Here is a 27,554-nt window from a genome sequence, read left to right as displayed (position 1 = left end):
TAAAGAAAGGTTTCCAGACATTTATTTCTGGAACTGTACACCAGGTATTAAAGTACAACAAATACAAAATAATGCTCAAAAAAATCAGTGTTTATGTACAAATATTAAAACCAATGCAACAACAGCGACTTCCTCTTGAACATCTGATGCTAAAACATGTTCCGATTGTCACTTGATTTGTTGTTATGCACAGGGTAGTTACTTTGAACTGAGAATAATTGGAATCTCTATTTTATTAGGAAGACTATAACCATTCCTACTTTATTGTACAATTGATAGCATCTTCCTCCTTCTTTCAATGAAAAATATGAATAATAAAAATAGTAACCTTGTCATTATCTTACAAATTACTGTATTTTATTTCCCTGTCTGTAGACAATGTGCTTGTAATGCTGGGCAAATAGCGTCCCTGTTGGTCAGTTTATCCATTAGTTTACATTCAAAGTTGAAATACTCATTAGAGACTTTGGTTAAATTAAGTAGTATCACTGTGTCCTACTTGAACTGAAGTTTTCCTATATTTTTGACTCTCAGTTTCAATTGCACAATTCACTGACCTAATTGTACACAATTTCATATTCTTCAAACAGTACTGTACATCCTTCAAGTAAGTTCAGCAGTTTGACCATTACAAGAGGAAGACTAAACACTTAAGAACCTAGCATGGGAAGATAATGTGTGACCAACTGTGGTATTGCTATAATCACAGCACCAGTTACACTTCTACATGAATCTGCTACCCTCTTCAGATTCCCTGTACATAAAAAGGATACATTTACCAACACTGCAATTGCCCATTATGGATTTTTTGGTTTGTTTGTATGAAGAAAACACATGGCAAAGGACAAAGAATTCATCACAGTTTGTTACAAGAATTGTGCTTCACAATTTGTGTCATTTTTACACAGTATTTGTGTAGTAGCCAAGGCATTGTAATTTCTTCATATGGTTGCAATTCAGTTATCTCCATGCTGACTTTAAAAACACAATTCTTTTAATAAACAGTAACAAGTTCTCCATCTGAATGTTTAAACTGAGAGCAAAAAACGTAAGTCCAGCTTTTGAAAGTAAAGTTCAATAAATAGCTATTTTACATGGATAAAGTCATAGTGGTACAAATTTATGAATGTCACATCAAGCATGCACAAAAATGTTACTATACACAGAAGTAGTCAGAAAATATTGAAAGAGATATCTAAAAAGATATGAAGAATTTACATATTTACGAAATCTTGCAAATTATTGCCTCATTTTAACAAGGAATTAAAAGTAAACGATACCAGCTAGCTAGCCAACAGGCTAAATAAGATCAGCATTTATATTAGACTACCCGGAAATCATTTTTCTCTCATATCATTTTCTGAATTTTGGTCAAAGTCTTTATTAAATAACTAAAGTGTCCATTCAACTTGCTGACAACCCAAACCTTAGACAAGTCTCTGCCTACATTAAGAGCCCAGCAATGCATAGATAAACTGAGTATATTACTGCATCAACTAATGAAAATGGGCATGTTCATTTAAGTGCAACTGGTATAAGCATTCAGTCATCTTTGTATGATTTTTATACAGACCAGCCACTCACTGTAAACCCATAGATAAACTTGAATGTATAACAATGGAAGATTATGGCCAGAATTCTACAAAATTCCTTAAAATGGGTTGATTCATAAACAAAAGAAACAAGGTACAAAGTTCAGCACAAACACAGCAGTAAGAAGCTGAGAACTTGGCTAAGAATGTCAAGAGTACAACACAGGGCCAAGGCTACCCGTTATTTACTGTGTACTTACTAAAGTTAAATATTTCAGGTGTTTAAGTTAAGAACTGATTACAAAATCATATCTACTTTTGTCCACTGTGCTAAACTAATTTGTTTTTAATATGATAAATGTGCTATTGCATAAACACTTCAAAGCAATCTTCATTACAATGCTGTAAAGAAAACTCCATATGCTGCATCTGAAACTCGGGATGTCAATGCAGTTCACAGTACGCATAATAAATACCCTCTTCCCTTTCAAATATTAAAGTCACTAGTTTCTAATTACTCAGCACAACCTTGAAGCAACTATTAAAAATATCAACAATGCAAACTTAATCGCTTGAATAATGAAAACAAATTAGTGGCAATTAAATTTGTATTACAAACAGTGCAAAGAAAAAGTATGGAGGGACAGGGATAATCCTACTGAAGTGAGGTTCAAGCTTTCATTAGAACACCCTGCAAGTTGCATGCTATGATGTGTCACAAGCCAATACTATGCTTGGTTCCTGTAGCAATTGAAACAAATGTTTGCAACACAAACATCCTGGATGGCTAAATTGCACTCAAGGTTCAAAATAAAAAAATGTAATGAAGTTAAATACTTGCTTTTATGGGATGCATTTTTACTCATCCCATAAATTTTGACCAAGGAAGTGAAGTGCCATTTTGAAGCCAATGACTTGCCAAAACAAATAAATGAAATCCACGCTAAATAAAACTTTCAAGCATGTACTTCAAGGTTCTACTATTACTATATAAACTAGATAGTCCCTCAAAACTGTAACACTTAGAACTGCAGTGCTCCAAACAACTTAAGATGTCTTCCAAATGTAGACTGTTTAGTGGTAAATCCTAAGCTGTGCAGACTGTAGTATTATACATCAGCTGCCTTAGGAAAGTTAAGGTACACGATTGCATTACTCTTCAAAGTTGTGGACAAATCCTATCCAAACACAATATAGCCTAAAACTCATCTGTTTAAGCCGCTAAGTTTGAAGTACACAGACGTCTATGGCAGCATGATTACTTCTGTGTAAGGTAGCCATGACCTTTAATTTTGCAACAGCATTCAAGTGTAGATCTTCACTTTTCTCATCTTAAGTCCCTTGTGCTAGCTTCCACCAACATGAATTTGCTGTTTTGTAAACTGAAGTGCTCTAGTTTAGTATCACATGAGAGAAGGTTCCATTTAAAAAACATCCTTGTATGTTTGTGCAGTTTAAAATAAAGAAACCCATCCCTGCCTTTAAAAGGGGGGGGGGGGGGGGGGGAGGGTGGGAATGCTACATTGAGCAGGGATCAGGATTGGTACCTGTAAACATTGTTATTCCACTGCATCCATTACGGTAAAAGTAACTTAGACTAAAAAAGCCACTCCAATCCGTTCAGAACTTCTGTGCTGGTTTTGAAACGGTGGCCTCCGTCTACAGGCTTTAGGAAAAAAAAATGAAGCAGAGCTTAAAGCTGCACCACAGAGTTCTCTTAGTCCCAAACTCTGCCACACATCCTATGACATTTCCACATTTATGGACTGAAAAAAGAAATTACTCTTGATAAATCAAGATATAGTTCTATACATACAAAGACATCACTGATGTCATAAAGTTCAAACTTCCAGTGAAAGACTAAGCAAACCTGATAGCTCCCATCAAGTTTACTACTACTGCATAAAGTACCCACTGTTTCTTTCGTTTTCCACAGTCATTCTGAATGAAGGGCAGCATGTTGGTGGAGAGTGTGGGTATTGATAAAACCATTTGTCTCATTTGCAGATAGACTGCTGAAGTCAGCCACTGAAACAGCCATTTTGGCACTGGTAATATGGTGTGTGTGGTTCTCAAAGTCCACACCAAGGTTATTTACAGAAACATCATTCATGAAAGATTCTGGGACAGCAATCCCCATTTTCAATCTCTTCGCAGGTCTTTCTGCCTCCTCACTGCACATGTTCATTTGGTTTAGCTCTGAATGATAAAAGCCAGTCTCAAATAAATTAAAACAATCACTTTCACCATTGCTAGGCAAGTTAAGCAATTCTTCTGTTCCAACAGGCACATGATTAACTGGTGCTCGGGGTAAGCTGTCCATAGGAGGAAAAGCGTCATCCAGGCAGTTCACATCTGAATTGTGGCAGACTGTAGCTACACTGTTTGTCAGTGCTGGAAAACAGATGAACACAAATGCAAATGAAACAGTTGTTTGTGTAGTTCCAACCAAGATTTTTTTTTTTCTTGATTTACCTGTCAACTCATTGGCAGTGATAGAGCTCAGAATGCTTAGCTGTTGATCAGGAATGGTTTCTGTTCGACTGTTGGATGTTAAGGCTGAAGAATGCACTGCTCCTCCAAGGGATTCTGCTTCATCTACTAAGCGATCCATGTAGTCCCTAAAATAATATTGCATCCATAATGTATTACATAACTGGAAAAAAAGTCCTATAAATGATGATAGATTTAATTTCAGTTGCCATAGCCACTGAAGCTTTACAGTGCAATGACAGAAGTGAGGTGGGGGGGGAAGTCTTCTACATTTATGATTTGCAACAGAAAACACATTTCAAGAACATTTTACTTACGTAACTCCTGGATGATGATTATATTTCTTCTTTCCAAATCTTGTTTGCTGAGCAAAGTAATCGTAACGTTCCGACTTTTTCCACATGTAGTAGAAAGCCACACACTCAGCAACTGTTCTGGTTCTTACCTAAAGGGCAACAAGAAGAATTGACAACATTAATGCAAAGACTATGGTTTTGTCATCTTCCCAATTCCTACTCCAGCAATATTGTCAGTTTTTATTGTTCTGGAAAATATCTTTGCAGACTTCAAACAGACCTACAGTTTCAAATATTACATCTGTTCTACTCAATGCGTTATTAGATTTCTTATTAAAACTAAGTTGAAACTCTATCTACCTCCGAAGTACTTATATAAATATATATATAAACATTTTTTAAACTGTAAGATGTATCCTCTCTTACAATGGAAAAAGCTGAGCAAGTGAATGATCTAAGCGGAGTGAAGCACAAAAGACTCTGGATATGTATTCCTTTGGGCAAAGTCCAGAACTGTGGAGGCTTTGGCAACAGAGTTGTCAAACCACAACAGTAAATGCTTAAACAAAATAAAACTGTAGTCTTATCGAGAAGGTATAAAGGACTGCAAAGACTCATTTTGATCTATGTTAACTGTTTGTCTTTCCCCAAAATGGAGGTGCTATGTGAAGTCAGATTCTTGGAGAAAAAGTCATTACTTCCATTTTTATCTACTTATTCATGCGGAAACATTTCACATCATCATAATATCACCCACAGTTCCAGTTTTACAACTCTATCCAATATACAACTATCCAATAGAGTCTGGCAGTAAAATATATTTGAGCATTTTCACACATACAGAAACATCAGTGACAAATCCAAAATGCCTTGGGTGCAGTAGTAAACCTTGCTAGATTAGGCACAGACAGGAAGGGGAGGAAATTAACAGGTGTCCATATGCTAATGCACAAAGGCCCAGTTAACAAAGCTTTGCATTGCAGCAGTAAGGAAACACATCTTGTTAAGCTCCTCCACACATTAAATCTTGTCTAGCTGATACTTGCTGTATGCAAGTCATATCACCTTATGCTGGATCCCAGAACTTTCCCTAAACTTTTCTTCCCTTTTGCCTGGGAAAAAAAAACCCTGTAGATTTCTTAAGACTAATTCAGGTCCACAATGACAGACGCATCAACACACATGTTTTGTTCCATGTTGGAAAACATTTTTAATCTCTGATGCATTAATGTTTATTTGTAAAGGCCATTTAAAATCTGAACTATCGAATTATTTAGGTTGGGTTAAACCACATATTGGGCACAACCAGTAGACTACTGTTGAACAGCAACCACAACCCTATAAAGTTCACCTGAAATACAGTAAAAACACCAGACTCCCAAAGAAAAAAAAACCCTTTAATGTAGTATCAAAAGCATAAAGGAGGTATACAGGAAATTTGGAAACACTGATATTGTCAACTATTGCTTTTTGATAAAAACAGCAAAAAGCCTGATTCTTCAGGCACAGAGGAGTCAATCAGAAGCAATCCAAACCAAGACTCCTTTTTGGAGTCAGAAAAGAGAATATTATGGATGACTATACCTTATGAAAACACAGAATGCAGCCAGATTCTGTAAACTAGCATCTTCCTGGTGGCAGAATAAATTAGGCAAAAATGCATTCTCCCCTCCTATAGCCATGGCATAGAAATACTGTTCACTCCTAGGAAAGGCATGAATTTAAACTGAATTGTAATGCACATGCATAAAGAGAACTAATGCCAACTGATTTCAGAGATAATATATTAACTCATCTCACAATGCCTAGTATTTCCAATGATGTTTGGAAATACTACTGCAAAGGAAGGAAACAATAGTTTAAAAATGCCAGATTTATTTTAATATGGTTCTTATTTCTCTCTTCTGTATGGCTTCTGACAAAAGACTGCCTTCATATAGTACCATATAATTTACCAACTCTTCCATTTAACTGTAAAATACTAACCTTGTTTTTCTGTATGAGATGAAAGTCTTTTCCATACATCAGAAGTGCATTTTCAAAGCTTCTGCATTCTTCTTCTGTCCATGCTGTCATCTCTTCTAGACAATTATAAAAGTAGCATGAGAAACTTGATTTTCCTCGCTAACATTTTACAAAGAATAAAATTTTGTTCCTAATGCATGAATATCCAAATGCATTCTAAAAAAAACAAAGTAATTCAGTTATTCAGATCTTTAGATTTTATTTCCCCTACTGAGAAACTACCTGAAATTCAACATTCCTACCTAATTTCCTACCTGAATTTAACATTCTTCTTTATAAAGAACGATCCAGCAGAGTTCGATTTTAGAAATTTTTCGTCCTTGAAGGCAAAGGATATTTTGAAAGTTTTTTGGTCTTAGTAAGTTTGTCATCAAAAAACAGTGTTTGATAACATCACCGAGCTGGTTGTGTGGTAATTTTTCCCAATATTTCTTGTTACACAGGACACAAGGAACAGTGGTTGTTGGAAAAAAAAAACCAAGGAAAACCCTATTTTGAAGGATGGCCCTGTTCTGACTGTGAGCATCACAGACAAGAAGGCCTGACAGAGCTCAGCTCTGCTGTGCAAACCACAGGAACAGTGCTAGACCCATTCTCTCTCAGGCACTCAGCAGTCTAGGCCATGTGTTACCCAGGAGCCAACTACCAGCCTGGATGCTGGCCTCAGTGCATGGCACTGTAAATCACAGCTGAGAAACAGGGTGGGATGAACTGTCATCAGGAGGGCAATTCCAACCTGACACAGACAGCCAATGGATCCAACATGAGGCAGACTGCCCAGAACATACAACACTGCCTGATTTCATAAACCCCTTGGTGAGGTAGTGCACCCCTGGAAAAGGCATAAAGCACAATGGAGGAATGCCTCAGCACTAAGCGTAGGTCAGGAGGCCATGCAGGACAAACCGACTGGGACTATACTTAACAGGATCCAGGCTTTTGAAAAATAAGGGCTATCAAGGAATCCAGAAAAAAACAACCACCTGGTCCTAAAGAGCCACAGACCTCTTCCAACCCCTTCAGATCTCTTAAGGAGAAATGGTACATTTATTTATTTATTTATTTATTTATTTTAACTGATTAAACCTGCATTTTCTAAAACTGGATTTTGGTTTGACAAACAGCAACAAAAATTGCTCAAGACTCTTATGAATTTCCAATCTTAATTGTAACTTGGGTGTATATATATATATGTATGTGTAAGGAGGGATTTTTCAGATATCTTACATTCAAAATGGTGATACAAAAAGTTTCCACTCAAAAGCCAGTGGGGGAAAATGCATTCACACATTTCAAAGTACCTCTGTAAGCACACACTGAAAACAAGACCTTTATGCTCCCAGATGAAAGCAATAATCACTCCACCTCACAGCTTTTTTTTTTTCTTTCTCAACCCCATTAATTTTGCATTCCTTACTGCAAAGTTCTTAACCTTTGAAGAGGAGAAAATACCCCCATGTAAAGTCTCACTGTAAGAAACTTGCCTGGGAGTGGTGTATTTTTGATTTCCATACTGAGAACAGTTGTGAGCTTCAGTGGGGTAGAGCACATCATAGTATAATGGCTACTCTAAGAGACAGACACTGACAACATTACAAAATCACAGAATCATTCAGATTGGAAAAGACCTCAAAGATCATGAAGCCCAACCTTTGAGCAAACACCACCATGTCAACCAGACACAGTACTAAATGCCTTACATCCAGCTGTTTCTTAAACACCCCCAGGGATGATGATTCTACCACCTTCTTGGAAAATCTACCAATGTTTAGCAACGCTTTCCATGAATTTCTTTGCAATATCTAATATAAACTTCCCCTGGTGCAGCTTAAGAGCATCTCCTCTCATCCTGTCATTGGTTATGTGGGAGAAGCCAACCCCCACCTGGCCACAGTCTCCTTTCAGGCAGTTGTGGAGAGTGATAAGGTCACCCCTTGAGCCTCCTTTTCTCCAGACTAAACACCCCCAGCTTCCTCAGCTGCTCCTCACAGCACTTGTGCTCCAGAGCCTGCCCCAGCTCCCCTGCCCTTCTCTGGACTCACTCCAGCCCCTCAGTGTCTTTCCTGCAGTCAGGGCCCAGAACTGGACACAGCACTCCAGGTGTGGCCTCACCAGTGCCCAGGACAGGGGGACAATCCCTGCCCTGCTCCTGCTGGCCACACTATTGCTGAGCCAGGCCAGGATGCCATTGGCCTTCTTGGCCACCTGGGCACAGCCTGGCTCATGTTCAGCTGCTGCCACCAGCACCCCCAGGTCCTTTCCAGCCACTCTGCCCCAGCCTGTGGCACTGTCTGGGGTTGGTGTGACCCAAGGGCAGGAGCCAGCACTGGGCCTTGCTGAACCTCACACCATTGGCCTTGGCCTGTTGATCCATCCTGTCCAGATCCCATTGCAGAGCTTTCCTGCCCTCCAGCAGATCAACATTCCCACCCAAGCTGGTTTTGCCTGCAAATGGAGTGAGAGTGCACTTGATCCAGACTATTGATAAAGGTACTAAACAGAACTTCCCCCAATATTGAGCCCTGGGGAACACACCAGGTGGGTCTAATTCCATTTACCACCATTCTCTGGGCTCAGCCATCCAGACGGGTTTACCTCAGTGAAGAGTGCACCTTTCCAAGCCATGGGCTATCAGCTTCTGCAGGAGAATGCTGTAGAAAATGGTGTCAATGGCTTTACTGAAGTCTAGGCAGGCAACATCCACAGCCTCTCCCTCACCTGTTAGGCCTTACTCCATCTATCCCTTACCATTTTAATGAAGGTGTAACATTCCACCTGAACCTGGGGAACAAGGTATGGGTAAGGAGTACCAGTCCTTAGGATGGAATTTTGGCCTCTAAGGCACAAATGGACAGAGGTATTCTTCAATCCTGAAACAGGAGCCTAAACTCCAGATAAGTAAGGGATCTAGGATACAGCTCTGCAGCTGATACTTTAAGGTCTACACAATCTCTTGAGGTTTTTAAAGCATTCTTCTTATAGTCTTTATTTCCTCCTTCAGCTTGACCTTAGTGTCCTGATTTTGGCTGAGATAATTTTCTTTCTAGTAGCTGGTACAGTGCTGTGTTTTGGATCCCATATGAGAATAATATTGATAACACACCGATGTTTTAGTTGGTGCCAAACTGTGTAAGTAAGGACATTTCAGTGTCCTGTGCTCTGCAGTGATCAGGTGTCCAAGAGCCTGGGGGAGCACGGCCAGGAGCGCTGACCCGACCTGGCCAAAGGGATATTCCACACACAGACCAACATGGCCAGGGTATGAAGTGGGGGAGCTGGCTGGGAGTAGCCAGGTGCTGCTGAGGGACACGCTGGGCATCGGTCAGCAGGTGCTGAGCAACCACGTCACTGTGCATCACTCGCCTCTTGGGGGTTTTATCACTCTGTCTTACCCTTTCACTAAAGTTATTATTGTAAGCATTATAATTAGTTTTCTTATTATATTCTTTTATTTGTTTCAATTATTAAACTGTTCTTAGTTCAACCCGAAGTTTTACTTTTTTCCTCTAATTTTCATCTCCACCAGGAAAGGAAGTGGTGGGGCAGAAGGAGTTTGTGTGGTACTTAAGCTGCCAGTCAGCGCTCAACCTGATATTCACTTAGGTACTTGTCTCTCACAGCACTTAATTGCATACATTCAACTTCCCTTTGGATCCAGTTCTGAGTAGAGGACTATCTGACAGAATATTAACTTACAGCAGAGCTCATAACCCATTCTGCTTCACACAAAACTTACGCAAAAATAAAGGACAAAAACCCACCTTTGTTAAATGACAGACTCTGGTTTTCATTTAAAGGATTAATAAAAAACAAGGACAAACAAGATGGAAGCCCATTTTCCAATGCAGACTCAAGCAAAGCTCTCCATGCCCTAAGGAACTATACAATAGAGCCCGTTTAGGGCTGGCATAACACAAATGTTAGCACAGAATGGGGTCTTATTTACGTACCCACCTATATTCTCCTGATTTTGGTACAAATTTTATCAGACTGTAATCAATCATGATCTCCAAGAGACACTACATATAGTGGGTGAGAACTGCTTTATAGCAGCAGAATCACGTCTCTCACCACCCCTCTCCTCAATCTGTTTCACCATTACAATAGCTGTGGAGGAAAGAAGGGAAGGTCAAAAACAAATTGTCAGCCTTTCTGCAAACTGCAAACTTTTGTAGCAGAACTTCCAACTGGACAATGCCAGATTATACCTAATTTGTGCTAAAGTCATCATGACAGGGATGTGCTTGATAATCTGATTCTACTCAAGAATTTTCCACAGAACTTTTTTTTTTTAACCACACTTTTCTGAAAAAACATGTATTCTCTTACCCTGAGATGCCTTTCCATTTGAGCAGTATCTCTCAATTGCTTCTTTAACATTATGGCTACTTTTAAGAAGTTCATACAGCGCCTATAGAATAAAAAAAATCTTTAGAAGGGTCAAAGCTTCGTAATATCTAATCTAGACCTCCAAAACTAGTATTCCAGTGAACATGTCTAGTGAGGATTTATCTTTACATATGATGAAAATTTAAAAACAAGAGTCAAAACCAAAACCACCTAAAAGCTGAGGCTTTTTAACTAAGAAAAAAAGTAAAACACTACATGCAATTATTAAAAAGGCTGAACTTGTCAATGGTATGACAACCAGAAATATCACAGATCACAAGGCTGCCAACATTCAAATACTCAAGATTTTTAAGAACATGCTTAATAATTTTAAATAAGATCTTGACCCCATAATATTCAACTAAGGAATGAAGACATTGAGTAGTGGTGCCTTAACAATACAAAGCAGAGAAGGAGACCACATGTTAATTACAAAGTGCTGTGTCACAAATGGAACAGGATATAAAACTTACTTGCTCATTGTCCCGTGTATGTAGTCCTTCAGGAATTCTGCCAATCATTTTTTCATTTCCTGTTCTTAAGGAGGTTTCAAAAAGGTATTCTTTAACTTTACTTTCTGAGATCACATCAGGTTTCCAAAGTAAATGGTCTTCATTTTCATAAGCTGATAAAACAGAAATCCATTCATGCCAGGTGTAACATTTTTAAGGCTGTAACATTGAAAGCTATTTCACAAATACAAAGAACAGGAACACAGAAGTAATAAAATCGAGCATGATCACACTACTTTTAAACCACAGATCACTTTGGCTATTTACTAATTTTCAACTAAACTTTGCCAAAAATTACTTAACAGAGTGGCAATCTGTATGGCAATGTGGTGATTAGATTTTCCATTCAGTAGAAACTGAATGCTGTGAAGAATTTGGTATGCTGAATGCTTTAAGTGATTAGGATGTAGTCTTTCACAGTACATTGAAATGACACCTGCAACTCCCAGACAGCTTATCTCAAAGACAATATATTGGAAATGCACAGGAGCTGACAGGAGCTTTGTCAGTCTGTGCATCTTTCAATTAAACTAGATTAAACTATAAATCCTTTATTTTGATCAACAGATGTGATTACTGTTGCACATCATGTTTCAGGTACTCTCTTGACAATACAGAACTTGAGTTATTTAATTTAAACACAGAACCATAAGGCTGCACAGCAGAAAAGATGGATGTGATTAAAGCTTTCCTAAAACTGCAGGAAACAACATTAGGCTAAGGTGAGAAGTAAAATAACACCTCTGAAAGTTCTTTTATGGGTTAACAACATAGAAAGCTTTCAGACAGGTAAGATACAAGTGCAAAGTTTATAGGAGTGCTGAACTGCTTTCTAGCTCACATCTGGCTGCTGGACTACGTAGTACAAATATAAGGTCCTATTTGCCATCACTAGCTGTTCAGGGCATACAGGAAAGGCTTTCATAGAATCCTGCACACCTACAACTAAGCCCAACCTTCCAGAGTGCTGGTGACTCTCCTCTTCAGCTTTATTAACCAATAACCTCAAAAGATGCTCCTTGAGCTCTCTGATCTGGGAGCTACTTTGCTCTTGGCCATGCTCTCAGACAAGACTTTCACTATTTTTCTCTACTACCACCTCATTACAGAGAAAATTGTTAGATTAACCCCTCCTTGATCATCTTCTAGCTATAAGGACTTTCTTAGTTCTTGGCTGAGGAGAAGTCAAGATGTGGAAATTGTAAAAGAGTTACCCACGTAAATCCAGCCCTTACTCCTCCATTTCTTGCAACCCATTAGCATCATGCTTGAATCTTAAGAAATTGGAGGCTTTCCTAGATCTTAAGCAGAACAAGAGATATTCACTTCCTAACGCTTTCAGCTCCATTCCTACCAAATGGTATGTCATTTCTTTCTTCTCTATTGCAAAGGATTACTCCTCAAAAGAGCAGGTGGCACAGTTGAAAAGACTCAATACAATTCACTCAAATAATATCCCCATTAAATGCTAAAGAACACAGGCACCTTACAGAATATCAAAAATTTGCAGAAAAAAACCCACAGAATTCCCTTCATTTACTATTATATCACCCAACCCATTTCTTAATTTCATAGCTGTTCCACCCATGAGCAAATCTTTTTGCATTATTTGACTTTTCAAGTCCATACCTATATGTATTAGGTTTCTAAAGAAACAAAATAAAACTCTATTACATAAGGCTTTTTTTTTCCACTCTAGCACAACAGCAATTTTTAACATAAATTTGTACTGGAGTATCATATTTAATACACTACATTTTTAAGAGACAGTATAACAGGACCTATTATATAGAATAATAGGATAAATACCAAGGAAATTTAAAATAGTTTATTGCTTTGTTTTCCATAGCAATTTTATATCTCACATGGTTTTACCAGCCAAAAAAATGAGCAAGGAAAAAGACTGTTCTGAACGTCTTCAATGTAAACTAAGTTTCATGCTCATAGACCAGCTATGATTCTCCAAAAAAAGTACTCATTCTTGACCTACAGTTACTTGACACCTACTATTAGCAGACACATCAGAACTAACCCTCAAATTTTGTCTTAAGAATGTCCTCTCCAAGTTGGAGAGTCACACTTCTGAGCTCTAAGTATACAGTTGTCCTGCTTCAAATTTCTGGAACCTTTTTTTAAATGGTCTCTGAGACTTTTGCTAGGTAATTGAATTGACCTTACAAATTTAAATAACATTTTTCCACTAAGTGCTATGTATAAACATAAAATAGGAAGTAAAGTAATTAGAAAGACATACCCTTTTCATCATCACTGCATCTGCCAAGGTAAGCTGGAATTTCAGCCTGGTATTGTGAACCAACCATTATTTCCTGAAAATATAGTAAAAATAAAGAGAGAAAGTTACTGACAATATTTTGTGTACAGAAGTATTAAAAAGCATCATTAACCTGGCTTGTGACATAGAATTTCTGAATGAAGGTACAACCTTAGATACATACTAAAACTCTTACGGGATTTTTCTTAAGTTCTAACTTTTAAAAATTATAATTATTACCTTTCTCAAATCTTCAGATGAATTACCATTGTCTGTCTCTACATCTTCACCATCAGATTCCTTATCTCCGTCACATGTGGTGTTTGCTTCAGAAACAAAGAAGTTTGCTTTTAGCTATGGAGAATTTTCTATTCAAGCACAGAACAGCAAGGTAACATTTACTTTTGAAAGGAGCACCTGCTTTTATTCAGGGAGACACTTATTGTGTGTCTATTGATCCAGATTTCTATCAAAACCAAACTAGAATTAAGTCAGAACACACTGGTATTTGTATACTGCAGAACTGAAACATTTATCATCATTGCAAATGACACAATCTACTATATTTCCAACAGTCAAAAGGAAATGAGATAATTTTTTTGTTGATTTTCTCAATAAAAGCTTATGCCTAGAGAAAAAACAGGAAACTTCCAGGGCTATGACACAGCCTGAGGTCAATCACAAAGAGACTAAAGCTAAAGGCATGCCTTTATTACCTACTAAAACCTTTCATCAGAAGTTTTAATGGGCATTCAAAACATTCATTTAAACCAGACTGCCTTAGCACAGAATGAAGATACAGGAGAGACACAAAATGGAATAAGTAAGACAAAAAAGGACTGCTTGTTCCTCTTAAATATTTTTTTTCCTTCCCTAAGGAAGAAATACAGCAGAGCCCTCCAAACAATTCAAATACATTACTTCATAGAATAACTCACATTTGATAATCTGGGACGCTGTGGTACTGGGTTCTCAAGCAGTCCTATTTTTATTGTTGTATAATCCCCAGCAGAAGGGATATAGTTGTGACATGATTACAGCTATTTTGTATTCTCCAGCTTCAGAGAAAACATAAACTGGGCTGAAATTTTAGCTTCATCACAACTAAAGCATCAAGAACATCAGAGACAATATCTAAGACTGCATGGACTGAGGGTCTTCTTCCGTAGGCATTACTGAAGTCACCAGCCTCTCTCTTTTCGGTTTTACAAGTAGCAAGCAAGGGGCTAACCTGAATGAACGGAACAATACACTTGGACAATCACAGGCAATTATTTTGCCCAATTAATGTGAACTTAGTGAAACAATCTGTATTACGTATTAGATAATGCGTATCTTGAAACTTAATGTTATCTTAGAATCTGGGAAATGGACAGAGAGAGACCAGAAAAAAATAGAACTGCCAACAGCACAGAGAATTGATATCTCCTTCCCTGAAATGGTGGATACTTGATTTTAAAATGTCCAGCTGAATGTTCTAACAAAGAAACATTTTGAAAGAAAACCATGACAGCTGAGAACAAAGATGACTGTTTCTTAATCCTCAGATGAGGGGCTACAGACATTTTTCTATGAAACTTCCACACTTAAAATGTCATATTCATTAACAGTTCACAAGTGCCAGCATGTTTTGGCATTTGTTTAACTGAGAAAGGGGCATTACAATTTTTTTATCTCTCTTTCAATACAAATGTCCTGCATTTATCAGACAGCAGTATGCAAAGGGCTACATGATTGCTGGTGACTGAGGCAGCACAACCCTTTTATCCTTCCCTCCTCTAAAAAAATGAAATCCTCCATGGAATACGTTAATATATTTGCCAAATTAAAACTGTAGTAGAAGTCCTCCACACTGCTTTAACTTTAAGACACCAGTGAACAAAGGACATGCAACAGGCAATGAGGAGTATCTCATCCAGGCTGGATAACTGAACCACTGGTTCTTTCCCATCACAGCTCGATGGACAGTGAAATTTTGGTGGTCATGGGTTTACAGGCCCCATCCCATAGAAAACTACTTTGGCTCACCCCTTAAAGCCATATGGAAAAGTGTTGAATGTGTGAAGGGAAATAATCACAAAGACACTGCATCCCAGTTCACATCCACAGGCTGTACGGAGGAGTCACTGGCTTAAAAGCAGCAGCAAAAATTTTAGTACAGAGACACTAATTTAAAATGGGTTACATGTTCATATAATTCACTAAAACTGAAAGTCATGAAGGGTGTTCCTCAACACCATAGAACTACTGATTATGAAGTTACTGCATTCATAGAGGAATTAATTTTAATTGTGCTTTGAGCAGAAAACCAAATATAAGTCTTTTAGGTACTCAGTAATGCCAACCAAAGTCAATGTTCATGTACAACATTTTACAAAGCACTGTTTCTCAACTCCTGGTACAGTGAATAGTACTCCTCAATTTTGGTATTTTAAGGTATGAAGCCATATACAATGCTTTGACTTTTTATAAAGCACTATTACAAAATTAGGTTTCCTACATCTTAGTGGCCGAGGAAAGAAGTCAGTAGCTTCATGAGAAGTAACTGATGGTGTCAAGTCATCAGCAGAAGACTGTGTTTCTTCATCATCACCTGACAACAGGTCTTTAGCGATTTCCTCCTGTATCATTAAAATAAAAAAATAAAACCCCAGAGTGACTATAAAATATAGACTGGCAAGCATTTAGATTCAGCCAACTGTAAGGCTCATTAATTAAAATGAGTTCCCTTACCAGAAGAAAATTTTGCAGATCATATTCCCTTAAATAAAAAGCTAGTTTGCTCCTACTAACTCTAAGAATAAAACCATTCATTTCAGAGTCAAACATAGCAGTTCCCCTCTGTCTTCTGTTAAAACAAATGCACAAGAATTAACTTTTGCAAGCATCAATCTCAGATGTTCCTCCAGCTGCTTTCAGTAAGAAACACCAGTGGAAACTACCTCACATACTTAGCATTCTGTCATTCTTTGCATCACAGATATACCGAAGCTTTAAAAGCTACTGCGTCCTAAACTCTGTGGCAAAGGCCAACCAACCAAAATAAAAAAAACCCAGCCAGGTTTTTTGTAGACTTTTGCTGAGAGAATAGTTCTAGATAACAAAACACTAAAAAAAAATCACACATTTTTGTAGCTTAAAGAATATTAAGAAAGAAAAGGCATACTTCCTCCACTAGCAGACATGTTTGAACCCCTCTGACAGATATTTGGAAGGGGAAGAACTGTATTAGACAACAAGCCGACTACATTTTTGTAGCCTCAACACAATCGTGAATCCTAATGAGAATCAGATGTGCAGAGCCATCATTATATCCTTCTTTCTGTGGAGTTTACCATTACATCATACCCATAGGGAAAAAAAAGACATACACTTACTACTTGCATACTTTCTACGCTCAACTACAAGCTGCACACGCTTTGTGGCCAAAAATCAGATTAAAATCTCAGAATTTAAACTTAACTTGCACACCACAAAAGCAGAAATTTCAAGGTTTTGTATCAGCAATTCAACATATATAGTCACTACACATAAAACAATCTCTCTCTCCCTAAAGCTGAGACCTTTCTAAAAGATAAACATTTGAAAAAACATTCAGAAGTGCATTTTCATGTTATTTTCTTTTTTTTTTTGCACTTGATGTGTGGTGGAAGTCAGAGTTATTTCTGGACACTGCAATTATTATCGAAAAATCCCACTTCCTAACTAAAAAAAAAAAACCCCAAAACAACTGACAAACCCCCTACTTAAAAGTTCTCCGCATGTGTTTCAGAAGAACTATTGACATATTTAGTTTTCTTTTGTGCTAATAGAGTGACACACTAAAGCTGCTATGCATCATCATTAGAACTAAATGCCCAATATCCTTGAAAAGGTAGGATCCCAGAGTGACAATGTATATTGAAATTAACAAAGATACATGTTTTGTAGCATCAAGAGATTATGACACATAATTTAAAGCCACTTGGATTTCTGCTTTTAAACAACAATGCAGGTGAAAATGTTCTGACTTACTTTATCTAGAGTCATATCTGGAAGTTCATCTGCAAGTTCACTTGGCGAGCTATTCGCACTGGAACCTGGCATAACTGGAATTGTGGGTTCATAGCCATAGAACGCTAGTAAATCTTCCAACGGCATGTTTCCTTCCTAATACAAGAAGATTTACAACACTTCAACATATTGCAAATTACTTGTAAACAGTTCAGGCCTAAGAGAGTAAGACATATTCTGAAGAATAGAAATAAAAAACAAACATTCAGCTGAAAGCAAGAATAATTAAAGGTTTAAAATATTAATTTAAAATGATTTTATGGCAGCAATTCATAAATATGTCTCTTGGCATGTAGTGAGTTCTGTCAAGCTGAAGGGGAAAATATTTTACTGGATGAAAATGAAAAGTAAGTATTAAAAGTCTGCTCCTTATCTGATTGATACTGTAGAACACGATTGGTCTATAATTCTTCAAGAGAAATACAGAAAACTTTGAAGACTTTTTTCCTGCATAGTTACAGCTGCACATATGAAAACTCCCACCAAAGTAAACCAGTACACAACTTCTAAGCCCTTCTTTTCATCTCCTGCAAAATGTGTATTAACCACTGAGAACGTAATAAGAGAAATCCATGAAAAGGCAAAAATCAAGAGAAAGGCTTGATTTTTAGCTTGGCTTTTCTGATAATTTTTAATCAAACTTCTAATAACTATCATCATACTTGCATCCTAATACAATTAATAGAACAATTAACAGTGCAGATTCTTTTTCATTACCTGAATCAAGACATCAGGGAATGAAAAATACTTTCAAATATTTACACCTTTAAAAGTTATACCACTAAAAATTTATTGTTGAACTCATACACTGATTAAATTCCATTTTTTTTTTCTTTTGCCAGGCAAGGTCTTAGTCAGGCAAAGACTTTTCACAATGAGTAAATGGAAACTCATATCCAAGTCTTTCCAGGATAAGGACCTAGAGTAATAAAGTGTTTAGGATGAGTGTTTCTTGGTTCTTCTTTCTTCTACTATTGAAGCAGTAAGAGAATTTTGTGGAGTAAAAACTCCATTTTGACCATCAGACCAGGCAAATTCCTTCACTACTATAACAGCAAGCTCATCATCAGCAAAAAAGTAAAGGCAATAAGGCAAAAAAAAAAAAAAAAATCAGGAATATAAACACTGTCAACTCCGTATGTAGAAAATTTGTTTTCACATGGACTACTGAAACACAGCCTTGTGTTTGATGCTAAAAAATACACTTTTTTGGAAGTCTGTTGACCAAAACCTGCAGTCATGCTGAGTAGTGTAAGTGGGTCATGAAAAGAGTAATGCAAATAGTATCAATTTCTGGGTGTTCAGCATTCAGCAGCATTTAGAATGCATGCTATACTGCCATGGATGAACAAAAGGTGTAAATAAGAAAAACTTCTTACTAAGACGTGTAAAATGGAATAGAAAAAGCCAGAGCACACTGATAATTTTGTATATCCACTGAATACTAAACTGATAAAACTAAGGCATAGAAATATAATTTATAAAGCAAATTAACGTGACCCATCATGGCTAAACCAGCACTGTTTGTCTGCATATTGGAAAAGTAAAACCTGACCAAGATAATGAAACACTGCTAGATGTCATTTTAATAGTATGCAAAATGTAGTTTCAACATACAAGTGATGTTAGATGACAGGCCTCTAAAACCTATGTCCTATGTGATTTCTCTACCAAAGCAAATGTGCTACTAAATAAAAAATAAAAAAAATGAGCCCCAACACTTAGCTTTGAGAAGCTAAGTTCAGCCTTTTCTGTGATGATGCACTGCTGCATCCAAACCTTTCTTTCCAACAAGCTGCAAATGCATTTTTGCAGAAAATTGCACTATACAATACAAATTGAAGGACAGGTTGAATGTTTTTCTCACTAGAAAAATTACAACATGTATGGACGTTCACAAGTGAAAGAGTTGCTCTTACCTTTTCTAAATCCTCAATTTCAGAGCTGAAATTTTTGCTTTCTTCCATCATTTCCTCTTCTTCAAGAGTTCGCTCATCATCATAATCGTGTACCAGCATTTCAGCAGATGGGTCAAAGTCATGATCCTCAGATGACAAAGAGCCAACTATCAAAAAAAAACTTAATTTAAGAAATTTTTTCCCCTATACCAACATACAAAATTAAATGCCAGCAAAAACAAACTGCATGAACTCTCTTACAAAGAAGGTCAGAATTCTCAACGGGGTAACAAATTCGGAACTACTTGACAAATTCAGCTGCTTTAGATGACCTTTCCTTTTCATATTTTTAAGTAACAAGGACATCTTTCTCTTTTGCTACAAACAGAATAGCAGGGAGAAGTACCTAAACAAGCAAAACTGAATTTCAGGAAGTACAATCCCAAATTAATATTATACTGAATAGAAGTTTGTTCAAAGCACCCTTGAAATCATCATTAAGATACAAAGCACATACATCAAAAGATATTAGAATCTGCAAGACTGTGATCTATAGACTGATTTTATTGATGCGATTTTTATGGTAACAAGCATAGTTTTGCAGTGGCAAACAGGTCACTTAGGTTATGAGGTCACATCCTACTAGTAGCAAAATAAAGTGAGACTTGCTTCCAATTGCTTTAGCCTCACAAATGGATCTTCTAATAAAATTAATTGATAGCACTTCATCTAGAAGAATAAACACAGCAGAATTTCAAGAAATAATATGGAAAATAAAAATAACAAAATGCATCTAATGGATCACATTAATTAACAACCCAGTGTGATAGCTCTGTGGTCCACTTTAAAATGTGTGGACACTTTTTAATTACTGAAGATGATATTCAGAAGTCATCAAAAAAGCACTGTCATTTTAAACACACTCTGTCATTTGAAACATTAAGAGTCAATCAATTTTCAAGATGAAAATATTCTGCATCAGTAGTCAGCGTTCTACAATGAAGAATCACCAATCATAGGGTTGCTTTGCTCTTTAATGTTCACTTCTTTATGATTTTCAGGTTGGAGAAGAAAGACAGATTAATTTCTCTTTCACTTCTGGTTTCTCTTTCACTACTAGTGCTCTGTTGCAATCCTTAGTTTTCAGACAAGGTTTATCAAAGAATTAGTTCTATCAAGGAACTTCTTCAAAAGTTTTTGAAGAAATAACTACTAATCTTCACCCCTCTTCAAAAAATAATACAGAATTCCTCTTTGCACTGCTTTCAGCCTTGAGACAGCTGTTAATAACGCTTCTGAATCTTAAAGAATGCAATTTTTTATCACTGATGCTAAGCATTCATTCTGTACATGAAAGTAACTGAACTTTGTTCAGCTTGCCTAAGACAAAGCTGTCAAAGTTTGTAATATCATATTGTAGAGAAACATTCAGCCCCAAAATGCTTTTTATTCACATGCTATTCATATTACGGTCTCACAGAACTTTCAGCAGAGCTGACAATGCTACTACAGGTCAAATAATGACATTATGTGTTTAATCCTCCTGCTGCTGGCCATCACATCCTGCTCAAGTTTTAAGAAACTATCCATTGCCTTAATCTAACAGGTACTCATAAGGGTATGCTCAAGATTATTGCTTCTCAAAGCTTTTCTAACTCGTTTTCCATTTAACTCAATGGGAAGTTCTGTTCCACAGACTTTACATTAAAAAGTCCCACTTCTCCTGTAGTTCTGAATGTTCAATACCCCATTTAAAATATTCAAAACTATATTGAAAAATACAAGCTCAACAAATTTCATAAGAGTTAAAGATGATGACAAACACTGCAGAATGCATCTGCATAGAAGCAAATATGTTCCCCAAATATTTGAGAATAGCCCTTCTGGTGTTAATAATGCTTGGTTGTATACTGTATCCCAAAGAACCTTAACAGCATTTAGTTACAGCCTTAAAAATCACTTGTTGCTATGATTTTAAACATTTTCTGCTATTACCAAGAAGTCAAAAATTTAGGCAAGACTGTAGTTAACAGCAACAAGAGAAGCTGCCTTTTTCCAGCCTATCTGGCTTTAGTGAGATGCTGACTTAAAAGTGCTACACAACTTTGATTTCATTTTTGGTTCCAAGCAGTCAATTTCTAACTGCAAATGGACTTAAGTGAAGGAATCCGTAGCGCACATCTCCTCTTAAAAACCTGGCAGGCGGTTAACAGCGTGCACACGAAGCCTTAGGAAAACTACGAGGGGAAATATTTGGGAAGGAGCGGCAAGGAGAGAACGGCGTGCGGGCGACAGGCTGGGTGCCGATGCAGGAGGTGGGCGAGGACGAACCTGGGCTCGAACTCCCAAAGGAAGCCTGCAGGGAAAAAAAGAGAGCGAGATGAGAGCGGAGTCCCTGCGGCCCGACAGCAGGCAGGGCCCTTCATTTCACGCAGCCGTCGGAGCTGCCCCGTTTCCCCGCCACCCCGTTTTTCCCCGCTCCGCTCCAGCCTCAGCGTCCCGCCCTGTTGGCCGCTCCATCCCGCTCACCCTCGCCCATCCCTCCTTCCCTCGCTCCCGCCTGCCGCTCTCCGTCCCTCCTCCTCCCCTGGCACAAGGCCCCCACCCGGGGCCGCGCCAGGCCCGGCCGGCGCTCCCGCTCCCTACGGCCCGTACGAGCGGGAGGGTCGTATCACGAACCGGACCGGCCGCCGCCTCGGCCCCGCACCTAACCCGAGGCTCGCTCCTCCTCCCTCCCTCCGGGCGGTTCTCCGTGGCCCGCGCCGCAGCGGCGACACCGCCGGCCCGTCCCGCTGCCCCTCCGCCGCCCGCGGGCCGCGCACCGGCACCGCGCCCGCCCCGCGGCCTGGTCGCGCAGGCTCCGCCGCCCCGGCCCCGCCGCCCCCGTCGGTCCCGCCGAGCCGCCGCGGGGGCGCCTGCTGGGGGTGCCGGGGCGGCGCGGGGGCGCTGCGGGCGCGGGGCCCCGCGGGGCGCCGAGCGAGCCCCGCGCCCGGCCCGCTCTGCCCGCTCACCTCCGCCATATTGGGACGATGGGGCCGAGCGGCGGCGCCGCGCCGAGTGCCCGGATGGCGCCGTGAGCCAATGGCGGCCGCGGGCCCGCCGGACCGTCCGTGCGGGCGCAGGAGGACCGGGACGGGCCGGGCCGGGCCGGGCCGGGCGGGGCGGCGGAGGCGGGGCAGCGAGCGCCGGGACCCGCCGGGACCCTCCTCTGGCGGCGCCGCCCCGGCCGGCGACGGCGCTCGGCCCGCCCCGGTCTGGCCCCGCCCGGAGAGGGCGCCCGCCCGCCGGCACGGGCGGCTGGAGGGACAGGCGGCGGAGCGCGCGGGGCCCGCCGGAGCGGCTGACCCGGACACCCCGGGCCGGGAGCGCCCAGCGGGAGCGGACCTGGCCGTGTCACCTCGGTACCGGGTGCTGGTGTGCAGCAGAGCTGCCGTCACGCAGACCCCCACGCCGAACTGTCAGGGACGTGAAACGAAACTCCAAAGCCTTTAGCCTTTCTGGTGTTCTGCTCTGGCAAACAGGAAAAGTAAAATTTTCTGTTATAAATGAAATTAGAATTTTGACAACTAGGTCTCTTGAGCTAATAACGGTTTAATTAAAAATTAATAGAATTTAGTAAATTGAATAGTAATTTGGTATAAAAGAATGCGGTTTAGTAAAAGGGTACAATTTAGTAAAAAATACTATTTATATATATAACTTACCAGAAATTAAGTATGATTAAAGCATAAGCAAAACTGACCGGGGTATGGGGAGGGCTTGTTACCCCACCTCACGTACAAAACCGACCAGGGTACGGAGAGGGTTCCCCACCCTGCCTCACATACAAAACAAAGCACTTCAAGCTAAACTTATATATTGTATACTTATACATATTCATTAATGTTTCCTGTAAGTTTCCTCCTATTTCAGACTTTTCTGATTTTATGTCACTATTCTTCACAGCACACACTTCACTTCTTGTTAGCGGGTCTTCAGTCTTCTTTTGGTGGTCTTTTGGACAAAGGTTATTTGTGAGGACAAATAACCTCACAGGTTTGCACGTGCGTACTAAGCGTTGTGTTATGTAAGTCTACTAATCAGTCTTATATTTACTGATTTTTAGGCCCTATGCCTAAAGTTGTTCTAATTTTGTCCATCTCAAGGCCGATTTCATCTTAGGACATCACTTACCTTCCAAACTGCATCCTGTACCTCAATTTTAACATGTAACATCTGTAAAGGGGTGCATCTGCCTTGTAACACTGATTCTTTTGATTGCTTCTAATAATAACTTTCCAAATAGTTAAAATTTAGTTAGCACAAATAAATTCCATTTATTACATTTTCTTTGCAGTGTTTTTTATCTAAAACATGTCACGTCTACCACGTGCAAGTTATATCTACTCCTTTTTACAGAACCACACAATTGTTAGGATTGGAAGGGACCTCAGGAGATTCCCTGGTCCAAAGCCCCGCCACAGGATCGGTGTTTAATTTCTCAAGAGAGGAAGATTCCATGACTTCCCTGGGCACTGTCGCCCTCAGTGTAAAGTTCTTCCTCGTGTTTAGGTAGAACTTTTTTTGTTTTAATGTATGGTCATTATATCTTGTCCTGTTGCTGGGCACCACTGAAGAGAGTCTGGCAGCATCCTGTTGGCACCTGTCTTTGAGATACTTGTACACATCATTGGCATCTCCTCTCAGTCTTCTGTAGGCTAAACAGGTCCTGTAGTCTCTCCTCATTAGAGAGGTGCTCCAGATGAGATCCCTCATCATCTTTGTTGCCCTTGGTTGGACTGTCTCTGGTACTCATTGTCTTTCTTTGTACTGAGGAGCCCAGAACTGGATACTGTACTCCAGATGTGGCCTCACTAGGGCAAAGCAGAGGGAGAGGAGCACATCCCTTGACCTGCTGGCCACACTCTTCCTGTTCTCTTAGTGGCATTTTTTGTCCCTCTACACATAAAGCTGGATTGGGCTGTCTTTAGCCTGATTCCTTCATCCCAGGCTATGAAGGCTGATGCTTCTAATTTTGGATTCACAAGTTTCTGCTTCTGGCCAAATTTCAATTGCCATATTCACTATATTGAATGTAGCTCTTGGGTGTTGGGTGTCCTTCCTTTTGTTCCGTCTCACCTGTGGAATTTTTTATCCATTAGTTGTGGGGAAACCTGATTGATGGTACTAGCTGAGTGCCTGAGAAACACAGGGCATTTGGCTGGGCCCGGCGGGGAGGACGGGAGCAGCTGGGGACTGGCTGGTTTTCTTGGGCTGGAGAGGAGACACTCTCTCAGAGCTGTTGTGGCTGGGAGAAAGGAATTTGTCATCACCCAGACGGAGCTGCTGCTGCTTCTTCTTTCTTGTCTGTGTGCCTCACACCCCCTGTCCTGCCGGGACATGTGGCGGTGCCAGCCACCGCCGTGGAGCTGCTGATCCACCTCAGCCACCAGCCCAGGATCTCTGCTCATCCCTCTGCTGATCCACCTCAGCCACCAGCCCAGGATCTCTGCTCATCCCTCTGCTGATCCACCTCAGCCACCAGCCCAGGATCTCTGCTCATCCCTGCTGTTCCAGCCGAGTGCTCCTCAGAGCCCTGCAGGAGCACCGGCACTGCCCACCCGAGGGGGTTGTGAAACAAAGCCTCTCCTCCATCCCTTCCCATCTCGGCCGAGAAGGCTCTCACAGGGTCCCTGGTTCTGTTTTCTTGTTAATGCTGTAGTTATTGTTTTGTGTGTTATACACACTAGTAAAGAACTGTTATTCCTATCCCCAGATCTCTGCCTGAGAGCCCCTTGATTTCAAAATCATACTAGTTTGGAGGGAGAGGGTTTACATTTTCATTCCAAGGGAGGCTCCTGCCCTCCCTACCAGACACCTGTCTTCCAAACCAGGACAGCTCTACTGGAGGGGTGGTATGTGTTACAGCAACACTCACAGGCAGTAGTGAAACAGATAAATTAATAATTAGTAATCATGCATCAAGAAATGCTTTGACTGAAAGAGGGAAGGTTGACAAAACCATATGGGATGCTTACTGCTCCCACAAGAGCAGGAAGAGAGCAAGACTACGAGGTAAAGTAAAGAGCTAGAATGCACAAACAGGATAAGGGGATTCTTTGGACCCCTAAGCTGGGAGAAACGGTATCAAAGTCCGAAAGATGGTCAAAGGACTAAAAGGAGCATGCACAAGGAGACAAGGTGAAAAGTTCAACTGAGAGGAAGATTGATTACTTCATCCCAAAGACCCCCAGATGACCACCAGAGTGACCAACAAGGAGCAGTGCACAGTCGCAAAGAGGCATGGAGCTAATTTTAATTTGAAGCAGGGACAGGTGTGATTAGGAAATGGATATGTATTAGGTGTGTTGTGTAACCCTAGTTTGTAGAGAATAAAAAGAGAGGGGCAAGTCTCCAGGCTGTGCATGTTTTTGCAGGAGATATCCCTCATGCACCTCAGAGCTGAATAAATACATACTTACTCTTATAACTTACTCTGTGGGTTATAGAGTTTTCTTTCTGCATATCAGTAGCGGCCCAGGCTGTGTCCCACATGAGACATTGGGGAGGCTCAAGGCTGTACACAAAGTGGATGGCTGCTTTGGATGCATCCTAAATTTGCTTTGGAGACAGTGTAGAGATCTCAAGCTAGTTCAGGTGCTTGAGCAGGAGATTTAACGATGATCAATTCATTTTTCTGGGACCTGCTGCTCTGAGAAACAGAGTAAATTAAACTGTGTCATGCTGCACTGATGAGTCTAATACAATTTCAGTATCCAAAGTGTTTGTATGCCTTCAAAGTACACAGCAACTACAGTGTAGTCATACTGCTCTCAATGTACCTGGGGTAGAATGCTGACAACATAAAAATTGCAAGTCTTTGCAGAAACACATATTTTAGTATAGTTGTCACAGTCACTAGCAGCTTCATCAGCACCTCAACCTCTGTTGCCTTATCAGGCTTCATGTTTTTTGAAGTTACCTGGTAAAAATGGTCAGCAATAGACAGATGGGCTATGTCAGGACACACTGCACATACTCAAACATTAAGAAGGAAATGTCAATCCTTTCCACTCAAAAATTAAAAAAACAGATTTAATCTTTTCCACCTCTCACTGATCCAGAATGCCATTATAACCCAGTAATGCTGCTTAGCCTCTCTAAATTTCATTCCCTCTAAATACAACAAATCCAGTTCCCTATTTTCTTGAAGCCTCAGGTTGGATAAGGCAAATAGCTTCTCATGAACTCAGAATGTGTAACATATACACAAGCCTTCATCTTATCAATAAAATTGCACAGAAAATGCAGCAGGAAAAAAAAAAATCTCAGTTCAGGGAAGTACATATTTGCTACTATATATATTTTATTAATAGGAATTCTCCCCAATTGGGATGCAAGTACCTATTTCCTAACTCCTGAAGTAGTAGTTTACTTCAAAGTCATTTGACTGTTTAACATGATCAAGCTTTTCAATAGTGAACAATTTTACAGAAAAATCTAAAGTTAATTTGCTACTTAAAATATTTTATCAGACTTAGAACTGAGTTTTTCAATTCTAATTCAGTCCTCTTTGATAAAATAGTATGAGCTCATAGTTCTATCACAGCAGGTCATGATGCATATTCCAGAGCTGCCACATAAGGTGAACCAACTACTCTGGGAAAAACTAGTGCTCAGAGCTGTTGACAGAAGGCTGCAAGGAAAATAAAAATTACTGGATTCTAAAGCATACCAGTGAAAAGGATTTTCACTGAGATTTAGTTTTGCATTTGGAAATTGTAGCAATACAGAAAATCATACAAATATATGCATATTCCAGTACTTAAAATAAAGAAAAGGAAAAAATCTGGATCTTATATTCTACACTGTTAGAAGATGTTTTACCTCCCAGTGGTTTTTACTGAATGCAGATCAAGATAAAGAGTAAGAATGGGCTAGAATTGTTTTTAATGGAAATGGAAAGGAGCAGGGACATGATTGCATATCACCTGTGCTTTCTTGGTTTTTCTCCAGGAACAGGAGAACCTGAAATTATAAAATCTAGCTTGGAAACAAAAACTTGTACTTGGGTGAAGCCTGGTATGGTGCTGGTGGGGAGCTTC

The 27,554-nt window shown here is 39.7% G+C and overlaps 1 protein-coding gene across 19 annotated transcripts; it reads right to left on the bottom strand.

Annotated features, from left to right (window-relative positions):
* Nucleotides 1–22,705, bottom strand: MIER3 (MIER family member 3). Of its 19 annotated transcripts, none has more exons than XR_015280631.1 (14): nucleotides 22,482–22,705; nucleotides 21,802–21,826; nucleotides 19,492–19,637; nucleotides 17,534–17,668; nucleotides 16,020–16,140; nucleotides 13,760–13,845; nucleotides 13,502–13,574; nucleotides 11,209–11,360; nucleotides 10,676–10,757; nucleotides 6,308–6,402; nucleotides 4,343–4,470; nucleotides 4,008–4,153; nucleotides 2,262–3,926; nucleotides 1–2,190 (listed from the first exon to the last, which is right to left on the bottom strand). XR_015280631.1 is itself a non-coding variant. In XM_086868291.1 (13 exons), exons 1-13 carry the CDS (start codon nucleotides 22,488–22,490, stop codon nucleotides 3,469–3,471), a joined length of 1,656 nt encoding a protein of 551 aa, XP_086724417.1. In that variant the 5' UTR covers nucleotides 22,491–22,705; the 3' UTR covers nucleotides 1–3,468. The 19 variants fall into 19 exon arrangements, 13 of the variants coding, with proteins under 13 accessions (XP_086724417.1, XP_086724418.1, XP_086724422.1 ...); XR_015280632.1 differs by having other exon boundaries at nucleotides 6,308–6,399; XR_015280635.1 differs by having other exon boundaries at nucleotides 17,534–17,691; nucleotides 19,452–19,637; nucleotides 22,482–22,562.
* Between the last annotated feature and the right edge of the window lie 4,849 nt (nucleotides 22,706–27,554).

Source organism: Cyanistes caeruleus, chromosome Z, assembly GCF_971803275.1.
Source record: "Cyanistes caeruleus chromosome Z, bCyaCae1.hap1.1, whole genome shotgun sequence".
Taxonomy (NCBI): domain Eukaryota; kingdom Metazoa; phylum Chordata; class Aves; order Passeriformes; family Paridae; genus Cyanistes; species Cyanistes caeruleus.
The sequence above is the reverse complement of the archived record's forward strand: the minus strand, read 5'-3'. Positions and strand labels throughout refer to the sequence as shown.